Source organism: Pteropus vampyrus, unplaced genomic scaffold (genome assembly GCF_000151845.1).
Source record: "Pteropus vampyrus isolate Shadow unplaced genomic scaffold, Pvam_2.0 Scaffold23, whole genome shotgun sequence".
NCBI classification, from domain to species: Eukaryota; Metazoa; Chordata; class Mammalia; order Chiroptera; family Pteropodidae; genus Pteropus; species Pteropus vampyrus.
The window spans coordinates 948,669-969,629 of NW_011888804.1; the positions used below are offsets into that span (position 1 = coordinate 948,669).

At 43.0% G+C, this 20,961-nt stretch overlaps 1 protein-coding gene across 16 annotated transcripts in view; it reads left to right on the forward strand.

The window, feature by feature from the left end:
• The window catches only part of CLIP1 (CAP-Gly domain containing linker protein 1), a 106,387-nt gene that overhangs the window by 64,890 nt on the left and 20,536 nt on the right, over positions 1–20,961 (forward strand). For 8 of the 16 annotated variants that reach the window (XM_023528191.1, XM_023528190.1, XM_023528196.1 and 5 more), the window contains 9 exons: positions 1,341–1,398; positions 1,925–2,008; positions 2,865–3,021; positions 4,380–4,545; positions 4,645–4,860; positions 7,058–9,325; positions 10,465–10,581; positions 12,598–12,704; positions 17,248–17,368. In XM_023528191.1, the coding sequence (XP_023383959.1) occupies positions 1,341–1,398; positions 1,925–2,008; positions 2,865–3,021; positions 4,380–4,545; positions 4,645–4,860; positions 7,058–9,325; positions 10,465–10,581; positions 12,598–12,704; positions 17,248–17,368 (3,294 nt within the window). The remainder of the gene's footprint in view (positions 1–1,340; positions 1,399–1,924; positions 2,009–2,864; positions 3,022–4,379; positions 4,546–4,644; positions 4,861–7,057; positions 9,326–10,464; positions 10,582–12,597; positions 12,705–17,247; positions 17,369–20,961) is intronic. The other 8 variants (XM_023528197.1, XM_011355749.2, XM_023528198.1 and 5 more) reach the window with 2 other exon arrangements.

Sequence of the window (20,961 nt, forward strand, 5' to 3'; positions counted from 1 at the left end):
TCTGTGACTTGGAGCTTGAGGCGCAATAGCAAAACTAGCATGATTTTCTGTTTCCTTCTTATCAGTTTCACAGATAGAAGATTCATTCTCCCTGTACATCTCAGCAACCTCAGCATACACTTTTCTTTTGTTTTTTATCAAGTTGAGAACTTTTACCTTTTCACTTAAAGGAAGTACTTTACGGTTTCATTTGTCAGCATCATTACTCTTGTGCTTTGGGGCCATTCTTAAGTAAAATTAGAGTTACTTCAACACAAGCACTAGGATACCTCAGTAGTCGATCTGGTAGCCGAGATGGCTACCAGGTGACTAACAGGCAGGTATATGTACCGCGTGGATATGCTGGACAGAGGATGATTCACATCCGGGTGGGTGGAGCGGGACGGTACAGGATTTCATCACTACTCAGAACAGCACACAGTTTAAAACTTATGAATTGTTTATTTCTGCAATTTCTAATTTAATATTTTCGGACATCGGTTGACCGTGGGTCACTGAAACCACCAAAGACGAAACCGCGAATAAGGGGAAATGACTGTACTTTAAAAAAATAATCTGTCCTTTGCCTCGGTAAAGCATTGCTTCGGCATGTTACTGACTACTTAGTTTTACCATTCACAGGGACCTCCCAAGTTACACACCCAGCACGTGTATGGTTTTACATACAGTGAGCACTGTGCTCTTGCACTGTGCCTTCTGCTTGCCTTGCGACAGCAAGTCAGCAAGCCACGCTGGACCTTCAGCGCCCTCTGCCAGCAGGCGCAGTGCTGTGTGACTTTGCAAATTCAAAGCATTCTTCCTTACAACTCGGTTCATTCCACATCAGAAAATTACTTTTCCTTCCGATATATCCTCTTTCCTTAATCTCAAGTTGTAAGACCTTTTTTCCTAACCTTTTCTCAACTGTTCTCCCTTCTACCTTGCTTCCTGTCTCAAAACTTGAGCTCGGCCAAGGCTGATACCCATGAGCAGTGCCAGTGATACCCACACGTCACGGGAAAGGACAGTCGTAGGGTTACGGGGAAACTAGCTAAGAGAATCTCGCACTGTTTGTACACACACCTGCATGTGCTTCCGTGAGTAGGCATCCTCACACGTGTGCACAGATACATGTGCGTGCCCAGGCGTGTACACACACAAGCGCCAACCTCATTCGTGTGTATACACACACAATATGCATATGGTAGTAATTGATGACTGCACGTTTTAAGTATAAGTTAGTTTTAATGGAACAGAACCAACAACAAAAAGTAGATAGCATTGTATATATAACTGGTTGAAACTTTTAGTTTTTGTAATTTGAAAGCTTCCTATTCTGAATATCTGATTTTTTTCTTTAGAAAGAGAAGTTTGCTGGTGCTTCAGAGGAGGCGGTCTCTGTTCAGAGAAGTATGCAAGGTATGTCTAACTTGGTGTGAGCAGCTCGCTTTGGAGATGGCCACGTTCTCACCCTGGCCGGCCTGCGGAGCACGCAGAGTGCGCGCTGCCTGCAGCCCGGCCCCACCGCCCTGGCAGTTCCTGCCACGCTCGGTGGCAGCGAAGCCATTGGCTTCCCCAGGCCTCAAACGCCCGTTAGTCTCTCCTCCTCTTCACTGGAAGCTCGTTCCATATTACAGTGCAAATGTACTTGAGAGGAGTCTGTCTGTCCGAAGCTTCGGTCACTAGCCCTGTGAGTGCGAAGCAGGAGGAGAGCGCTGACTGGGGAACGGGTGCCGGGGCCTGCCGGCCTCCAGGTTGGGGGAGGCGAGAGGGACCACGCTCGCTTCTTCAGGCTCGTTATACACTGGTTCCGTTCATAACGGGACTTCAGTGTTCCTGTGACTCGAATCTCAAGCATATGATTTGGTTTGGTTGTAGGACAGCCAAGCTCTAGATGGCTTATTAAATATGAAATATATTAAACTTTTTACTTTATTCTAAATAGAAACTGTAAACAAATTACACCAAAAAGAGGAGCAATTTAATGCGCTGTCTTCTGAATTGGAGAAGTTGAGAGAAAATTTAACAGGTAAGAAGATGTCTCTGGTCGCCAAACATTAAAACTACTAGGCTTCCAAGGATTCGAGATAATCGTCATGTGTCATAATGACGTATCTAGTATTCAGCCAAGACTTCTTCGCTCATTATGGTGACGGCGTGATAAAATACTCATTCGAGGTCTGTAACCTTCAGCAAATCCTCTCCGCCCTGTTATCAGATAAGTCCGCACCCACCACATCCCACTGCCCCCACTGCTGTCCCCGATCCAAGCCGACCTTCATTACAGCAGCTGACCTCCTGGTCCGCCTGCTTCTGCCCTTGTCCCCGTTAGTCTGTTCTCGACACAGCAGCCAGAGCGATCCTTAGCATCAGGTCAGATCATGGCACTTCTTGGCTCAGGAGAACCGACGGCTCCCGTTTCACTCAGTAGAAGTCCCGTCGTCAGGCTGCGTTTTTCCCCGATTTCCTCTCGTACTACTTTTCCTTGTTCTTTCCACTCGGCCACAGTGGCCTCCTGGGGGCTCCTCGCATGCCCAGCGGGTTGCGAGTATCCTTGGCCTGTGGTCCCTCGCCCGTACTTCCTGCAGGTCTGTGCTCAGATGTCACTGCCGCAGAGAGGCTCTGCCCAAGCCCTCACCTCCCTCCCTCCTTTCTAGCTCCTTTCTCTGCTTGCATTTTTTTTCCTCTTAGCTCTATCTATGATACTATTTCTCTTCTTTATTCATCCTGTTTATTGTCTCTCTTCTTTGCTAGAATGTCATTTTCATGAGGGCAGGGATTGCTATGCGAAGATTCCCAGAGCAAGGCGCGGCATACAAGACGCAGTCAGTAAATTTTGGTCGATTATAACATAACAGTGCTATTTTTTTTCTACAAATATTTAGATATGGAGGCAAAATTTAGAGAGAGGGATGAAAGAGAAGAGCAGTTGATAAAGGCGAAAGAAAAACTGGAAAACGACATTGCAGAAATAATGAGAATGTCAGGAGATAATTCTTCTCAGCTGACAAAAATGAATGATGAATTACGTCTGAAAGAAAGGTATGCGTGAGTTTAACGAGACGCCTGCTTCAGGTTAGGCCCTGAAGCGGGGCCCGGGGGGAGGGGAGCCAGAATCTTCCGGAATGGTATGTTTTAAAGTTGCCTGTCTCTTCCTTTCTCTTATTACTTCAGTGTATCCTTGAACAACCATTTAACCTTCTAAGGAATACAATATTGTAGACATTTTGGTGACTCGTAAAGAAAAGATAGCAATTTACCAATGGCAATAACATTTCGTACAGGCAGTTAAAATGTTTTTAACCTATTTCAATGTAATGATAGGTAACAGTTATGAAGGGCTTACTATGTGCTGTGCACCGCTAACAACTTTATATAGAGTGTATTTTCTAATTCTCGTAATAATCCTGTGAGGTGAGTGTATTATTGTTCCCATTTTAAAGAAAAAGAAACCGAGGCTTCGTGAGGTTTCAGTGTGGGCCTGGAGCCCTCGCTGCTCTCGATCACGCCATTGCCCTTCCTCAGTGCTAACGCTTCTGCTGCCTTTGCTCTCGTCTTTGTTCTGAGGTTCCCATTGCTTCGATTTTTTCCCTTTTCGTAGCTACCAAACAAAAATCGAATGTTTTAGAAGGCAAAAACTTTTCAAGGACATGTTAGAACCGTTAGACTTCTGATTCTGAAAGTGTTAATACTTGGCAAGGTTCTGTTTGTGTTCAGCCATGCACCCATGCACAGTTCAGCATTGGCAGGTGATTGGCGACCGGGCCTTGGTTGACCAGCTTTGGTCAAACTCGCTGTGAGGTGGGTGCAGCTGCACCGGTGCCTGTGGCACGGTGCCTTCGAGAAGTTCCATATCTATTGGTGTCTTTCAGGTGTACAATCCAGAGACGCCCCCCACCAAGTTTTCCTCTTTTGTTCGCGAATTCCTTTGCTAGCGTCTCTAGGTTGATGTCCCACGTTTCTGTACATTTTTGTTTGCCCACATGGTTATCCTTAAGCTAGAACTTCAAATGATTTATCATCATTTTTGTATCTTCTGTTCTCAAGTGGCACTAGAATGAGTTTTTGATAACCTCATCTGCTAACATTTTGAAACTTTCTAAATACTCAATCCTCCAGTATGTTTAGTTTTTACCCATTTTTCCTTAATGATCTATTGACATAAAGTAATAAACTTTCACAGTTATGATAGTTGTTATTCTAAATAATGTATTACTACCACAATTGTTAAAATTATTCTTCAGGGCAAGTCATGTTGTAGCTTATTTCAGATGTTATTAATTACTCATAACATTTACAGTCATTAATACAATTATCATTGAGAGTATCTTTAAGTATAACTCTAGAATTGAAAGCACTCTTTTGAAAAATCTGACACCTTGCCTCGAAACTTGTTCTAGAAACGTAGAAGAATTACAGCTAAAACTTACAAAGGCTAATGAAAGTGTAAGTTTTCTACAGAGAAGCATTGGGGAAGTAACTCTCAAAGCCGAAGCGAGCCAGCAAGAAGCATCTAAAAAGCATGAGGAAGAAAAGGAAGAACTGCTGAACAAATTGTCAGACCTGGTAAGGAAAGAATAAAGGGGACTAATTACTGGCAAGGAAGGTGAGGGGTGGTACAAATACGGCTAGATGCCTTAATTCCTTCACATGGGGTTTCTGCAGGAAAAGAAGATGGAAATGAGCCACAACCAGTGTCGAGATCTGAAAGCCAGGTATGAAGAAGCCAGTTCTGAGACCCAGGCCAAGCATAAGGAAGACCTGCAGAACCTACAGAAGATGCTGTCGGAGACAGGGGAGAGTCTGAAGGCTGCACAAAAGGAGAACAGTGACTTGCTGCAGGAGATAGTGGAACTGAAAAAGCAAGCTGACAAAGCCAAAGTATGTCATGGGAGACAATTACGTGGTTGCAGTAGTTGGCTGGAATTCTGCACGGGGCCGGGAGGACGCTTAGAGAGCACGTGGGATGAGCCCGGTCGGCCTTTACACGTGTTAACCTGCCAAGGGCGTGACAGGGTGCCGAATCACGTTTCCTGTGGCTTCAGGTGTTCTGTACCAGCTGCTGTCCTCCTCAGGGATGGTGATGGCTGCATGGTCTTTCCCCTGATCAGACCATGTAGCCATCACCTGCTCTGCCGCTTGTTGCCAGCTGTCACAGAGTTATGTTGCCTGAGCTCTGCCTGCCTGCTTGTAACAGACTCTTTGTTGGTCTTCTAATCTTGGCCATCTTGCTGCCAGTTTGTGCTGGGGTTAGGAGAGACATGTCGTAGAAAAGCCGAAGGCAGAGGCCAGGTGAAGCGAGTGGGCAGGGATGGAGCCTGGTTGGAGAAACACTCTCAGAGGAAAACTCAGAAGGGAGGACTCTGGAGAGCGCTTTTGTATGTCCCCAGGAAGGCTCCTTGAGCGTACTGATGAGGAAGCTGGGTTCAAGGGCTGTTAGGGAACATCCTCTTATTAAATAGAGTAGAACTAGATACACTGCATTTCATTTTGTGGTGTCAGGATGGTACCTGTGCCCCAATATATTTTCTTGACTCTGGTAACTTAACAAAGTTTGACCTTCCTACTACTATTTAACTTTTTCCTGCTACTATTTAACTTTTTCAAAGAAAAGTAAATACTTGTCTTTATTTTTAATGTATCAGAGAAATTATAGGGGAGTTTAGTAGAAAGAAAATATAAAAGAGCATATATAGGGTTTGAAACAAATCCCTTTTAAAACTTGTGAATTAAGTGGACCACGACATAACATGTCATACGTAAGATGCCCATATTTTCTCTCTCCTGCATGCTGGCCATCAAGGCTTTCTCTTTTCCCTGTGAAACATCTTCAGTTTTTTGAGCCATTTAACACTGGATGTAATTTCCAGACCTTTTGTCTTTGCAGTTCCCTTTATTGGGGGGACTCCAGTTATTTCGCATTTCCCTTAAACTGTTGCAGCCTGACCAGACCACAGCATTCTAATAGCTTGTATGAAGTCTCATTAATGTATTTTTTACAACGGTCAATTAGCTAAAATGCCAGGGTTGATCCCCCATCCAGAGTTGTCTGGTTATTTGATTTCTTTGAATTTTAGTGTTTGTCAACAACAGGCTCTTTTGAGAATCTGATGAAACCTTAAGATATTTTACCTAGGAAAGTTTATTTATACACTCAAGTTTTATAAAAAAAATGTCAGGAGGTCCATGGACCGCACAAAGCCTCCTTGTTCCCTAGTTTTAAGAGCCAGTGATCTATAGCTGTCCTGTTCAATATAGTATCTACTAGCCATGTGTGGCCATTTAAATTTAAATTTCAATAAATTAGAAATTTAGCTCCTTAGTCACACTCACCACACTTGAAGTTCTCGCTAGCCACACGTATGGTTAGTGGCGACCATATTGGACAGTGCAGATAAAGAATATTTATACCATTGCAGAAAGTTCAGAAAAGCGCTGGTATAGACATTGTGGTCGAATTATTTTATAAACCAATACATTTTTAAAACACCCATTTAATTTAATCACCAAAGCCTAGCAAATTTTAATAAGCTAGATGTAATTTTGAGACTAAATCAGTCTCAGGCCAGTGACTGTCCTTTAGTAAGGTCCTGCAGTTAGTTTGACATGTTGCAGTGGTGTTTTTCTCCACTGCCCTTACCCTCCCCCCGCTTTTTTTGTTTGTTTAAAATATACTCACTTTTTGTAGTCTTTTGGGTTGTATTTTTAAAGAGTCTTCCGTGCATCCTTTCTACCACAAAATTATTGGATAATTGGGATGGCAGGAAAGAATCTTATGCCCTGATGTCAAAATCAAACTACTGTTTTTAAGGTAGCTATCAGGAGTAATTTAAAAAGTTGTTTCAAAGATAAACTAATAGCCATATCAGCATTTTGCAGAGCTAAACCGACTTTGTATTATCCTTTCATGGGCTCTGCTCATCTGGTTTCTTTCCCCCGTTATCCAGATAGTTTCTGTGACATTTATTGTAAAAAATGTTTAAACTTGAATGATTTAGGTTACATTAAGTTATTTGGGCTTGCATTTGTCTGCTTGATTTCATTTTGTTTCCATTCTTTCCATCTTTTGTTTCTGTAGTCGCTAACTTATTTGTTAACATCAGCCAAAAAGGAAATTGAACTAATGTCAGAAGAGCTGAGGGGTCTGAAATCAGAGAAGCAGCTTCTTGCACAGGAGGGAAATGCTTTAAAGTTAGAGAAGGGTTCACTTTTATCAAAGCTCATAGAGGTGGAGGCCAGAATAACTTTACTTCAGGAAGACCAACAGAAACTGTGGTCCATAAATGAAACTCTTAATTTAGAAAAGGTGAAAGTCTTAGGAGAAAAGCAAGATGCTGAAAAGCTTTATCAGCAGGAACAGCTCAATTCTGAAGCTTTGGCTGTTGAGAGAGAGAAATTGCTTAGAGAAATCAATATTGCCCAGGAAGAACTCTTGAAGATAAATATGGAAAATGACTCTTTGCAAGCTTCCAGAGAAGGCTTGCAGGTACTCGTAGAAGAACTCCAGTTCAGCAAAGATAATTTGATTGCTGAGGCTAAGAAGAATCGGGAAGAAAAAGATCTCATGGAGGATCATATCAAGCAGCTCGTTATCGAAAACCTTGCCTTGACTAAAGATAAAGATGAGATCATTCAGAAGCTTCAGAGCTCTTACGAGGAGCTAGTCAAAGATCAGAAAACCTTGATGCAGGATATTGAAGATCTCACAGCTGAGAAAAGGTCAGTGTTAGAGAAACAGTCAGGTCTGGATGACATGTGCGTATCCTTAACGGTAGAGAGAGACACACTTCTTCAGAGCAACAGAGAACTACACTTTGAGAAGGACGTGCTGCTTCAAGATCAGGAAAAACTGAATGTCAGCCTGGCGGCCACCCTCCAACTCAAACAACTGCTCAGCACTGAAGCCAGCGGGCTCCGCACACAGCTGGATGACATCAGCAAAGCTCTGAGGAAGTCTGAGCTGGAGACCGCGCAACTTCAGGCTACCAATGCCAGCCTCACGAAGCTCCTGGAAGAAATTAAGACCAGTCGAGAGATCACAGACTCTGAGTGCATCCAGCTCCTGCATGAAAAGGAAACCTTGGCCTCGTCTGAGAGGCGGCTCTTGGCCGAAAAAGAGGAACTCCTGAATGAAAATAGGCTCATCGCTAAAAAACTCAGCAAGCGCTCGGAAGAGGCTGCCCACATTGAGACGAGCCTGAACGAAAAGGTCACTTACCTGACTTCTGAGAAGGAGATGATTTGTCAGAAAATTACGAAGCTCAAAAAGCAGCTAGATAGTCTCCTGAAAGAAAAATCTGTGCTAGAAATGCAAAACGGAGATTTACTTACAGAAAGAGAAAATTCCATCAAAACCGTGGGAGAGCTTAAGAGGAAATACGATCAGGAGTCTGCAAACAGAAGAATCATTGTGCATGAGAAGATGAAATTGCTTGGTAATATTGATGCCCTGAAGAAGGAACTTCAGGAGAGGAAAAAAGAAAACCAAGAACTGGCAGCCACCAAGTGTGAGCTCTCCTTGATGCTGAAAGAGGCTCAAAATGCCAAAAGGCATCTAGAAAAAGAACACACTAACATCCTGCAAGCAAAGGAGACTTTGAATGCTGAGCTTAAGACTTGCTGTTCAGAAAAGAGCGTGTTGCTGAGGGACGGGCTGACCCTGCAGGAGGAGTGTCGGAAACTGAAGGAGGAGATCCAGACGCTGCAGCAGGCCTTGATCCTGGAAAAGGAGGGCAGGGCGAAGGAGAGCGAGTCCGCCCTGTACGAAAGCAGTAAGCTCCACGGGAGGGTGGTGCTCCTGGAGCAGGAGCTGGAAGAGGCGAGGGTGCTTACGAAGGCGCTCCAGTCCGACAATTTCGTACTAATCCAAGAGAAGAGCAAATCGGAGCAAAAAGTGGTGGAGATAATTAAGGAAAAGGAACTCTTGAGTGCGGAAACAGCGCAACTCGCTGCCAACATAGAGACCCTGAAAAGTGATTTTGCCTCCTTGTCCAAGTCCAAGTTAGAGCTGCAGGAGCTGCACAGCTACCTCACCAAGATCCTGGACGACCTGCGGCTGAACCACGAGGTGACTCTGGCCGATCGGGCCAAGGCTATGCAGGACAACAAGAACCTGCTGGCCGAGAAGAGAGAGATGATCCTGGAGAAGGATGAGCTCCTGAAGGAGAAGGAAAAGCTGGCCGAAAACTACTTCCTCCTACAGAAGGAGGTCAGCCAACTGGCCAAAACCAACAGCCACATTTCAGCCAACCTCCTAGAATCTCAAAATGAAAGCCGGGTTCTGAGGAAAGACAAGAGCAAGCTCACTCTTAAAATTAGAGAGCTCGAGACTCTTCACTCGTTCACGGTAAAGTGGGAGGTCCCAGGACTGAGCACCGGCTACTAACCCCCTGCACTAACTCGTTAGCGGTTTAGGGCATCCGTCCGTGTCCATGTCCACATAAGGAAATCGGCCCGTTTCATCTGTTGCTTACAGGGCTCAGGCTGTCTGTTGCCACCTGACAGGGCGACCCATTACTAAATGCTAATTGCAGTCGTCTCTTTCCGTTAGAAAAAATTGTACACTGTGAATAACAAGGATATATATTTTTTTAATTTAAAGGGAAATATTCATGAAAAACTCAACCGTGGTTCTTAAAGGCTTAAGAACAACAGTGAAATGGGCACCTTTGAAGTACATAGTTACCTTGTTTGGCTTTTAACTGTTTCATGTGTCTATCCATGTGCAGTGGAAGGTTCCAGCGAAACTTCCACGGCCGGTCATAGGCAGGTGTAATGCGGAATTCCCATGGGCTTTATTGACCACATGAAATTAGAAGCCAGTGCCTAAAAAGATTTTAACTCGTTTCTGTGATCATTTTTTATATCTCTTCAGCTAGGGATTTGTTTCCATATGCATATTATCTTTTTTATTCACAGCCATGTTTATTCATTACTCACAGCTCCTCATAGATTTTTCCATCCAGCGTTTCTCGTTAAACACTTGAACTTTGTGTTATTGCCCAAATAATTTTTATTTGAAAAATTCCCAACCTAAATTCGGAATGATTTCACAGGCCCCCAAGTTAGCAAGAATAGTATTTTAAACTTACAACAGTAAATATTATTGAGAGAAAACTTTAGCTGTGTAAGCATGTCGGTCTTTATTGTCTCTGACCATTCCTTTCAAACACAAGCCAGAACGATGAGCATGACTGTCCCTGTAACTTGGAACCTGCATCAGAAGGTGCAGGTATTGAGGGGTCTGAAATTATGCAAATTGCATATGACAATGGGCTTATTGAAAAACAGCCTGAAAAGGGTGTGTCACCTTGTTTTACTTGGGCTTAAAGACCTTGCGTGTCTTAGCCTGTTTGTTTTGCTCTTGGGCTGGTGGCAGGCCCATCCACCCTGTGTGATTCCCTAAGCACACAGCCCGAGGATCAGCCTGCTGCGGTTGGCGGGGAGTGTCCTTCCTCACTTCTTACGGAGCTTTCTTGTACTTAGGCTGCTCAGACAGCAGAGGACGCCATGCAGATAATGGAACAGATGACTAAAGAGAAGACCGAAACTCTGGCCTCCTTGGAGGACACCAAGCAAACAAATGAAAAACTACAGAATGAAGTAATCAGATTTAAATGGCTTTTTGTACAGAGGACAGCTTATCGACTTCATGCGATGTTCGGTCACTAACTCAGGGTTGTTTATTTTTTGAAGCGTGGCCTCACACAGGTTTGACCTACGTTAGTGGGGTCGAATGTACGCCAGAACCACAACGATGTTAAAATAAAGCGTATTACTTCATTGCTTATTCAGTAGGGTCAACCTTTAAAGAACGAGGGGAAAACCCTAATAGCGTGGCTTTTTATGGTAATTGTTCAGTGATAGAATTAATGAGAGAAGGCACTGATAACATTCTGTAGTTTTTGTATCTTTTATCTTAAATCACATACATTTTTTTCCCCTCAATTCTCTCCCCACTTCGAGCCACTAAAATCCTTTCCTTAGCCCATGAGTTTGACGTAGGCCTTTTCTTGGCCTGATTCAGTACTGGTTCCCTAAGGCGTCATCTTATATTAGTTTCTCCTGGGTCTTGAACACATTTGTGGTGTCAAGATCATTTCGGTTCTGTCTAAAAGCAGCATTTCTCACTCTTGCACCCTTCTTTGATTTCCCTCCTTCCACTCTCCCAGCTCAAACCAACCCTTTCTTTCTTTGGAAAGATATCACATAAATCCTAAGCAGAAATAGTTATGTGACTTTCTGTAGAACTTCAGAAGCTTTTCAAAGGGATAGGCAGGTAAGACCTTAGGAATTAAAGCAGGGGAAGCGAGAGCCACTTTGAATGGCTACTCTAAAGACTGGGCTTTCTCGTTATGGAAGGTCAAAGATGGAAATCTGTGAAAGACCTGAATATTTTGAGAGAGAATTATAGGTAAATAAAACTTGACATAGAAGGGAGTACATTTATAGAACTGACAGTCCTAGGAGAAAATGACTTAAGCTAAAAATATAAAAGCATTAAAAAATCATAGACGATAATCAAAATTAGACGCTGAAGTAAATGAGAAGATCGTAGGGACTGTCTCTAACCTTTGAGGGCAGAGTCGGGGAGAGCCGCGTGCTTCTGCGACGTGACCCCTGGTGTCTTCGTTACAGCCCGAACGCAGGACTGCGTGACTCATTGTTTAGACTCATTATGATATTTTGTTTTTCTCATCCTGCGAATCTAGAATGTTAGAGGGAATTAAAAGGAAGACGGAGGTGTAAAAACTAGCAAGACACTTTCTAGGACTCCTGACTGCTGACATGTGACATGGCAAAAGTGCCTGTGGCTGTCGCTGATAACTACGCAGGTCCCAGAAAGCCAGCATGGCACCAGGAGCACACCCTGCGTGATGGGATGGTCCGTAACACGCCCCCCATCCTTGGCGGGGGCTCCGCACCCAGAGCTCCAGCCCCCTGTGGTTGGTCACATCCCCTCTCACTCCCGTGACTGGGTTTCCCGCCACGGCCAGGCCCCAAGCTGCTCGCTTCCCCCGTGGGCAGGCGATGGGACTGGACGTATGATCATATATGAATGCGTTTCAGCTTCACTACATGGCCTTTCCCTCTTCACATTGACGTTCAGATGGGTAAATCTTTTCCCATGTACAAATATTTTGATTCAAGTCATTTTTTCATGAGGACCATGTAAATTTAGTACTGCCGTTGAAAAACATTGTATCCTAAATTGCTAACCTATGGGAAGGAAAGGGGTTTTTTTCATTACAGAAAGTAATCTTTACTGACATCATGCTTTTCAGTTTATTTGTTTTTTTTAAAGATGCTTCATACTTGAATGACAGGTTCAATAATACATATTGAGAATTATACATGAGGCGAAAGGAAACTCGGTTTATGAAGCAATTTAGTTTGACATTTTGGCCAGGTATATAGGAAATGTCTGACTAAATATAATGGTGAGGTTTGCAGTTTATAACAGACTTGGTCATTTGTAATCTCTTCACCCAGGTGATTTTTATTTTTTGGCAGGTGACTTATTTTTAATGCACATTTTCATGAATAATTTGTCATTGTCCAGTCATGTCATTGGAAAGGGAAATAATTTCATCCAGTTTTTTTCTCTTGGTCTTTAAGTTGGATACACTTAAAGAAAACAACTTGAAAAATGTGGAGGAGCTGAATAAATCAAAAGAACTTCTGACTGTAGAGAATCAAAAAATGGAAGAATTCAGGAGAGAAATGTAAGTTTATCTCCTTTGAGAGAAGTTGTGGAACTTATTTAAAATCACCAAAGTGAAAACAGTGCTATTTACTTAAAAAACACTTGACAAGTACATGAAGTAAAAAGTAATTGTCACCCTCCTGTCCCCCAAATGCTATTGCACACCTGAGATGTAAACCCTATAATCACTGTCATGTCAGAACTATAGGTAAGGTAACGGATCAAAATGATGAAATGGTGCTGGCCGATGGTTAGGACATTTGAGATTCAAATGTGACTTTGTGTATGTAGCTTTACAAAAATATAAGTGAAATCAGTTTTTCTAAAGTAGTATGTTTATACAATAGCCTTTTATTAATCCCTCAAAATATTTTCTATAAAAAAAAGCATTACTAAGATTGGTGATCTTGATTTTAAGAGTAATCAAATCTTCTGGCATGGAAATTAAATGAGCAGAATTTTGGAAGACTTTTTCTAATCAAGATTTACACATGTGACTGTTAGCTAGACTTCAGGCAGAAGAGCCATCCATGTGCCCTTGTGACCCACTGCCTTTTAAGTTTGGTTATTATAATTATTGCAGATGGTTATTTATCTAGCATTTTTAATGATAGAGTGTAGGTTTCATTTTGCTCTTCTATTCTGAGAAGAGCATCATCTGTGTGAAACTAAAAATGTAAAGCCAATGAATCTGGTGAACATTTGAGTATGTCCTTCACAGTAGGTGCAGTTAAGCTAGGAAGGATACAAAGATGAATTATATGTGGTCCCTGCCCACCAGGCATTTATATTATTTATTTCCAGTTCTTATCAAACAAATAGATGAGGGTCAAACCAAAACAAAATCATCAGTTCCAAACTTCCATTCCTGAGTCACCATCTTCAGTACTATCTGTTGGTCAAACTTGAACTGAACTAGTGTATGTCTAGTTCTTCTGAGAGTTCTTAAAATCCTCCTCGAAATCATCTCAACCAAGCTACTCATGAGGCTGATGACTGAGTCCCTCCTCAGTCTAAATTTTAATGATACTTTTCTAGATGGCATTTCAGCAGTTCCCAACAATTCCAATGCCAGATCTATAAATTTACAGTTGTGCTTATGGCCATCAGGAGAGACTTAAATTTCTTCACCTGCCAAAGCCCAGTAATGCAGACCGTGGGCACCGTGATGGGAAGAATGAATTCGGGATCAATGCAGAGAGGGCGGATTCACTACAGTTCAGGGTTTTTTCCCTGTGACACAAGTAGTTATGCTAACATGTAACATCTGGAGCCCTTTAAGTTGACTTTAGTTCATTTGTGTCACCAGGGCAGCTGGTGAGGGAGGCTCTGAGCAGCAGGAGATTCCTTAGCCAGCCTCTCCCTGCTGTGACCCCACCTCCCAGCTTCCTGGGCTGCACTAGGTAGTGGAGGGGCCGAGCCAGAGGGGGCCTGGCCAGGGCGGGCCTGGCCAGGGCGGGCCTGGCCAAGAGAGCTCAGGAGTTGGATGAAATTCTTCTTTCCTGCTACAGGACTTTGAAGTCTTTTGTATGGTCATTACATTGGTCTAGTAAAGTGTTCAGCATCCTTACTGAATCTTTCTGTCATGTCACCCACGCCCAATCAGCATGGGTGGCTTCACCTCTAGGAAGAGATCAGTTGTGTTTTGTGTCCCCTTTCTTGAAGGGTCCCACTGAATAATGAAAGCTTAGTCCCCTGTCTGTAGAAGCTGAGAGGCAGGAGCAGAAGATCGCAGCCCCCACTGCCGTCCCTCGAAGCTTGGCCTGTCTTCCTGCCTGGAGCCGCTCTCCCCAGGCCTCTGGTCCCTGAGGGAGTGGTTGAGGCGAGGAGGAGCTGGACCACAGGGTGGACAGGCCTGGGCTGCTTTTGTTTCTCACCTTTCTGGCTCACCAGACCCGAGGGAAGCAGGTCGTCTGTGGGTCACTTGACATACACCAGGAGCTGGCAGGGGAAGTCTGAGGAGTAGGCTGCATGAGCCCCTGCCCTCAGTGACTCAGAGTGCCCTGCCGTAGACGTGGCCACGTGACAAGGACCATCTGATATAAATGTGCTATGTAATGGGAACGGTGCATCTCAAAACAAAAAATAGAAAAAGAAAAAGCAGTCATTTCACTGTTTCTTGGTTCCTCAGTGCAGAAAGCTGGAGCGTGAGCAGCCGTTTGTTCTGTGGTTCAGCATACACACGGGGCTCTCTGCGGCCTCTGGAGCTTGTCCCGTGTCCCCTCAGCAGACAGGACTACGGCTCCTGGAGGAAAAGGGACACCAACACAGACACAGGAGGTCTGATGGGAACTGTCTCCCCCAGAATATTGCCCTTGGCAGTGGAAACCAGCACTTAGCACCGAATGGTCCTTTTCCTCTATGCTGCTTACTAGACTGGTTTTAGGAAAACTCTTGAGTTTGATTAGCCAGTTCCCGTTTTCAGATAGAAAGAGAAGAAAATGGTTTCTCTCTCTTGTATAAATTGAATCTTAGGGAAAACAATATAAGCAATCTGATTTTTGATTTGACTCACCTGGCACAGTGATAAATCTAGAATATATTTAGTATGGCAGTTAATAGACTTCTGAGCGATTCACAAGTAGAATGTTTGCGAGTCAATATTAACAATGTTTATTTTACTTCTCAGTTTTAAAACACGTTCTTCTTTTCTGTTTCATGATATCTTGTCATATAAAAATAAAAGTAGCTTAAAAATTGTTAGAAATGTATTTGTAGGTGTTTTCAAAATCGCTCCTTAGGATGTTTCCTGGAGTCAGGCTGTTAGAGCCTCATTGCTCTGTGAGGCGCTTGTACCCGCCACACTCAACAGGAAAAGGTGCTTCTATGTTTGAATGAAAGCTGAGGTCCTTCTGCCAGTTTTAAGTCCAGTTCTTCTACCGTTTCCTGGCGCCGTGGTTTGGGACACAACATTTCAGTTCCCTGCGCTTCAGTATTCTCACCTTTAAAACCTAATAACATGAGCCTCCTGAGGCTTTGAGAATTAACTGAGAAAATGTACATGGAAGCACGTTGCAGACTTTAAAACATTGAACAAATATTTAGGACATTTTGATATTTCTTAGCCTCCTTGTTTTAATTTTCCTTGCTGTGGGCTTTTACTAGAAATCAAGGATTTTAAAAACTTTAAAAGATGAAAATCTTTAATAGGGAAGAGGGTCACAAGCATCCCTGACAGGCCACACAAATGCTGAGACCAAACAGCCCCTAATGAAGGCAGCGACCACCTGGGAAGGAATGGTTTGGCTTATGATGATTTCATCATAAGTAAAATCTTCTGATTTGTCAAGAATTGATAGACTTTAGACAGATGAACTTTATGATGTGTGTGTATTTTGATCCATAATTAAAATCAAGCCTCCCGGATTTTAAGCGACTACCTGAGACTAAAATTCCTCTTCATTTTTCTTCACTTGCTAAATAAACATCTATTTGAAACACTGAATTTAATGTGCTAAGAGGATTTTTGTGTAGTTTAGTCATCTAAATCTTCATGAGGTCATCCCTGTAGGCATATTATAGGTGGATGGAGAGTTAAAAATTAAAAAAAAAAAGGATGCCAAGCACCGCCACCCATTAGACAATTGGAGTTAAAAATAGACGTGTTCATGCATCAGCAGATGGATTCATACCCAGATGACTGGATTCAGAATACAGCCACGTATGACAGCTCCCTAAATGGAGTTTAGCCAGCACAGACTTAAAAGTCATAATTGCATCAAAACCTGCTATGGCATAAAACTAAAATCTAGTGATCAAATAAAGTATTTTGAATATCCATGTGAAAAGGGTAATAATTTGAGATACATATTTTGGATTAATTTTAATAATGGGAAGTTACTTGATAAACATACCCTCCTCACATTTTATATGCTGATATTCATAATGTAAGTCAGCAGGCTATATTTTTATTTGCTGCTTTTAATTATAAGTTAGTATTATGGAAAGAATACAGACAAAATAAGGCACCTGTTATGTAACTAGAAAACTGCCATTTTCTTTGGGATTTTACCTGTTTGTCTGAAATATATACTCAGATTCACAGCAGCACTTGATTCTGATAGAATCTGGCAGATGAGACTATTAGATTTTGATTTCTGCCAGAAAAAAGCCTCAACAGATTACAGCTTTGTGGAGTTAGAGCAAAAGTACCTTGCTGCAGCATAAGTCCCTTTGTCAACATAGTGGGTCTGGTATGACTTTTTAATAGAAATAGTCCCAAAGACAAGAGGGATACTGACCATTCACTTGTCATTTATTTTGTAGTAACATTGCTTTTTGTATGGGGAGCAGTTAGAAGTAAGGTGAGTGTGGGTGGTGAAGGCTGGAGGTAATGTTTATTAGGTTTTAAAAAAACCTAATAATTGTGGACGACAGTCCTCCTGAGAGGTTAAAGCCATCGAACCCCTCCTGTACGTAGATAACACTGCCTCCTGTTATTATAGATCCTATCAGGCATGTGACCCAGATATATTTTCCTCAGTGCTGTGAAGCTGGTCGTCTCCCACAGTTTCCTTGCCTGTCTTGTTTCTATGGTAACCCTGCACTCACTGTCCTTGCAGAGAAACCCTAAAGCAGGCAGCCGCTCAGAAGTCCCAGCAGCTTTCAGCGTTGCAAGAGGAGAACGTGAAACTTGCCGAGGAGCTGGGGAGAAGCAGGGACGAAGTCACGAGTCATCAGAAGGTCAGTGGGCCTTGGGCGGGCATTCCTGGCGCTGCCGTGCTGAAGTCTGCTGCCGGCAGGGCGCTGCCTGGAGGGGAGGCAGCTCAGAGATGAGCCCGGTGTGGCTGGGTCTTTCCAAATGGAATTTCACGTCAGTTACCTGTGTTGTGTCTTCTGGTTTCCAAGCACACTGCTATTGGGCTTGGGGTCCGAGTGAGTCGACAGGACCTTTAAAAAACACTAGGAACTCACAAGCAAGTAGAAATTAAGATCTTTATTAGATGATCTTATAGCAATGCATTTAAATAGAAAGGGAAAAAAATCTTCCTACTACTGTTTGGATTTTAAAATGATTTTCTCTTGACTTTTTTTTTTTCTTCTCTCAAAATTGGTTTTAAGGAAACAGACTCCAAAAATTATGGATTTGGTGTGAGGGTTGGCAGCTGTTTTTAAATAGAACTCTGCTTTTCTTTAAATTTTTAGAAACATTTCCTAGTGGAACTGTGTACATATGGTGCACTCATGTGTACCGATATTTGAAATGTGTGTTACACCTGGAATGAATGCTAGCCATAGCCCATTTGCTTCTGTATTTAAGTCAAAGCTTTCTGACAAGTTTATTAAACACCAAAACAAAACTGATTTTAAAGAATGCTACAGTCTGCTTTTTATTCTTTAACAGTTAAAGTGCTAGATTGTTAGTCACATCTGATCTCCTAGCAGAAGCTCAGAATTACATTCTTAAGAAAATTTTGCTCTGTAGTTATTAATTCCAGCTTTGTATGTCAAGGGAAAAAATTTTCCCCCCAGCATACTTTGCAAACGTAAATTCTCACTTGGGATGGAGCAGTTTGGGATGATTGTATAGAGAACGCAGTCAGGGCAAGAGTTGATTTGGAGAGTTAGTATCAGACTTCAAAGGCTTTCTTACAGCTTTTCACAGTTCTCTTACTTCACACAAGAGATGCCCCATCTCCCTAGACCCCGGGATGACGATGATGCCATTGGTGATAGTCTCTCACATCCATTGGGTCCTACTGTGTGACAGGCACAAATAAATTAACCTTTACAATAATTCTAGGAGGTGGCATTATCATCATCCCTATTTGTCAAAGAGGAAACAGACACAAAGAAGATAGTACTTTGCTCAGCCTCTTTCAGCGAGTAGTATCAAGACATGTTTGCCTCTTCTGATCTGGGCCAGGAAAAAAACTGGAGTGAGTTGGCTTAACAGGGTCGCTGCCCTCTCCTTTGATCAGCATGTGAGAAATTGGAGTTCATGAAGAGTGGGAGCCCTTTAACCAGATGAGGCCCCCACCCGGGGCACAAACCAGAGTGCCTGGAACACTGGGTAATCTAAGCACAGCGTCTGTAAGGCCTCGCAAGGGAAGGGTCTCGTCTTGGTGTCTTGGTGCTGAGTCTGTTCCCATCTTTGATCTCGTTTTGTTGAACTTCTCTGGCTGAGAGAGTGGATTCCATAGGTGGGAGGGACACACAGATGTCGCCCTCTCATCTCCTGCTGTGACCCTCACTGGGCCATTGATTCCGTTTTTGTTTCCGTCATTCAGAACCAGAAAGGACTCGGAAAGAGACATCACAGTGCGTGGGCAGAGGTTTTCAGGGCTCGCTGTCCCCCCTCCAGCTCTTTCTCTTTTACATCTCGTGACTGGAATTACCTTCCTTTTGAAAAGGTTCTGTGGTTAAGAGTCTGAAAATCGGTGACGTAAAGGGCGTTAGGAAGCGGCATCTGCAAGGAGCAACTGAGAAAATAACTTCTCTCTGAAGAGTGGGGTTGTTCTGCCCTTTGCCATTTCCTGTGTTTTACTCAGGAGAGAAGGACGAGCGGGCTGGAATGAAAGCGAACTAGGCTTCGATGCCAGCGATCGCTAATGTTATTGATTACCAAGAAAGATTATAGGTAATCCTTCCTTTGACACATATATAATTTCAGAAGTGTGGAGAGAAGCACCCATTTAACATTCCTGAGAAGCAGCCTTAGTCTAAAAAAGACTGATTAATTCAGCGGCCGCATTCTTACGGATAATCTCCAGAAATCGCTGCTCGCTTAGGTGAAATAATGAAGTTTCACTTTGTTACTTTTTATAATTTAGTCAAAGTATTGGTCAGTCATGCTCAGAAATACACTACAGAGCTGGTGTTCGACAGAAACCCTATTTTTTAAAAAAAGAAACACTTTTAATTGTAGTAGTATAGAAATATTTAGTGTTTCATTCTAAAGATTAATACCACAACGATTGACATGGGGCGAATACTGACCCGGGTCCAGAGTTCCACCCGGAGTCTCTTATTGAGTAGTAATTCCCGAGCCATTCTGTTTGCCGATTGCCATGCCATGTTTCACAGAGTCATCACAGCACGCCCTGGGACAGTGAGGTGATTTTGTAGACAAGGAAGCTGAGGCTCAAAAGTGAAGTAACTTGCGAAGGACACAGCTAGGCCATGTTTTACTCAGGAGAGAGCTGAGGTGGCGGAGCTAAAGTCCGAACTCACGTCGGACTGACTCAGAAGCCAGTTTCCCTGTACTCCCCTATACTGAGCATCAAACCGATTTCTACTTCATAATTATTGTCATTAAGATAAAAAAAAAAATACCTGTGAGCTGGGGCTGGGGTGGGTGGGGTCAAACAGTGCTCTAAAATGCACTCTCGATTCTACTGGTATATATTTTTTTCTGCCTCAAATATTTGTTTTGCATAGAAAACCCAAGATATGCCAGAATCTGTTCTGCATCTTAAGATTCTCACTGGGATTATTGGCCAAAGACTTGTACTTCTTGAGATGCCTCCTGCATGATGAGGGCTGTTTCATTTCCTGTTTGTCATTTGGAAGTGAGGTTATTTGTTGAAATAAAGGAGTCCCTGTCTCTCTGTGACAGTAGTTTTGTAGAATATTCTTTTTTTCCCTCCATGGGTTCAAACATTTTCTTTTCTTATCACCTTAAAACGGTAATGTAGGAAACTCTGAAACTAAGAGGGCTGGTGATGAGCAGGGCCGGTCGGCTGAAGGTGTGGAATGATAATAGTCTCATTAGAGACCCTCATTTCACTTGATTGACAGGTGGGCATCACGCGCCCCTGTGGAGCAGCAGTGTATCGATCGAGAGGAGCACCTGTTTGCTTTAGTCCCCTAGAGCGCAGCTGGCAAAGCCAGAAGCAGAACCTCCGTGCGTGTGCCACTCGTTATCTGCTCCCTACCGGGCATCCTCCTTGCCAGCGAGAATTTCTTCAAGTCGCCTTTCCCAAGTGGGATGTTTCATCTTAAGGCGGGGAGGGGAGCGACAACCAGGATCAGTTAGCATTGTGAGATAAAGAACGGCTTGATTTATCTGGCATCCACAGTGACAGAAATCTTTATAACATGTCACATGGAGTGCTTGTCTCTTAAAAGAGAGTAGATTAGGTCGAACCATACGAAATTGCTATTGTTCCACAGTTTCATGTGGTTCAACCTGATAGTTAACATCATTTATCTTTTTTTGATGACTGACTATTAGGTAGATTGTCGCTATAATTGCTATTGACTAGTCACTCTCACATTGTTTCCTGCCCGATGGCCTTCCTTGTTTCCTGCTGTTTCACATTGCTTGCGTGTGT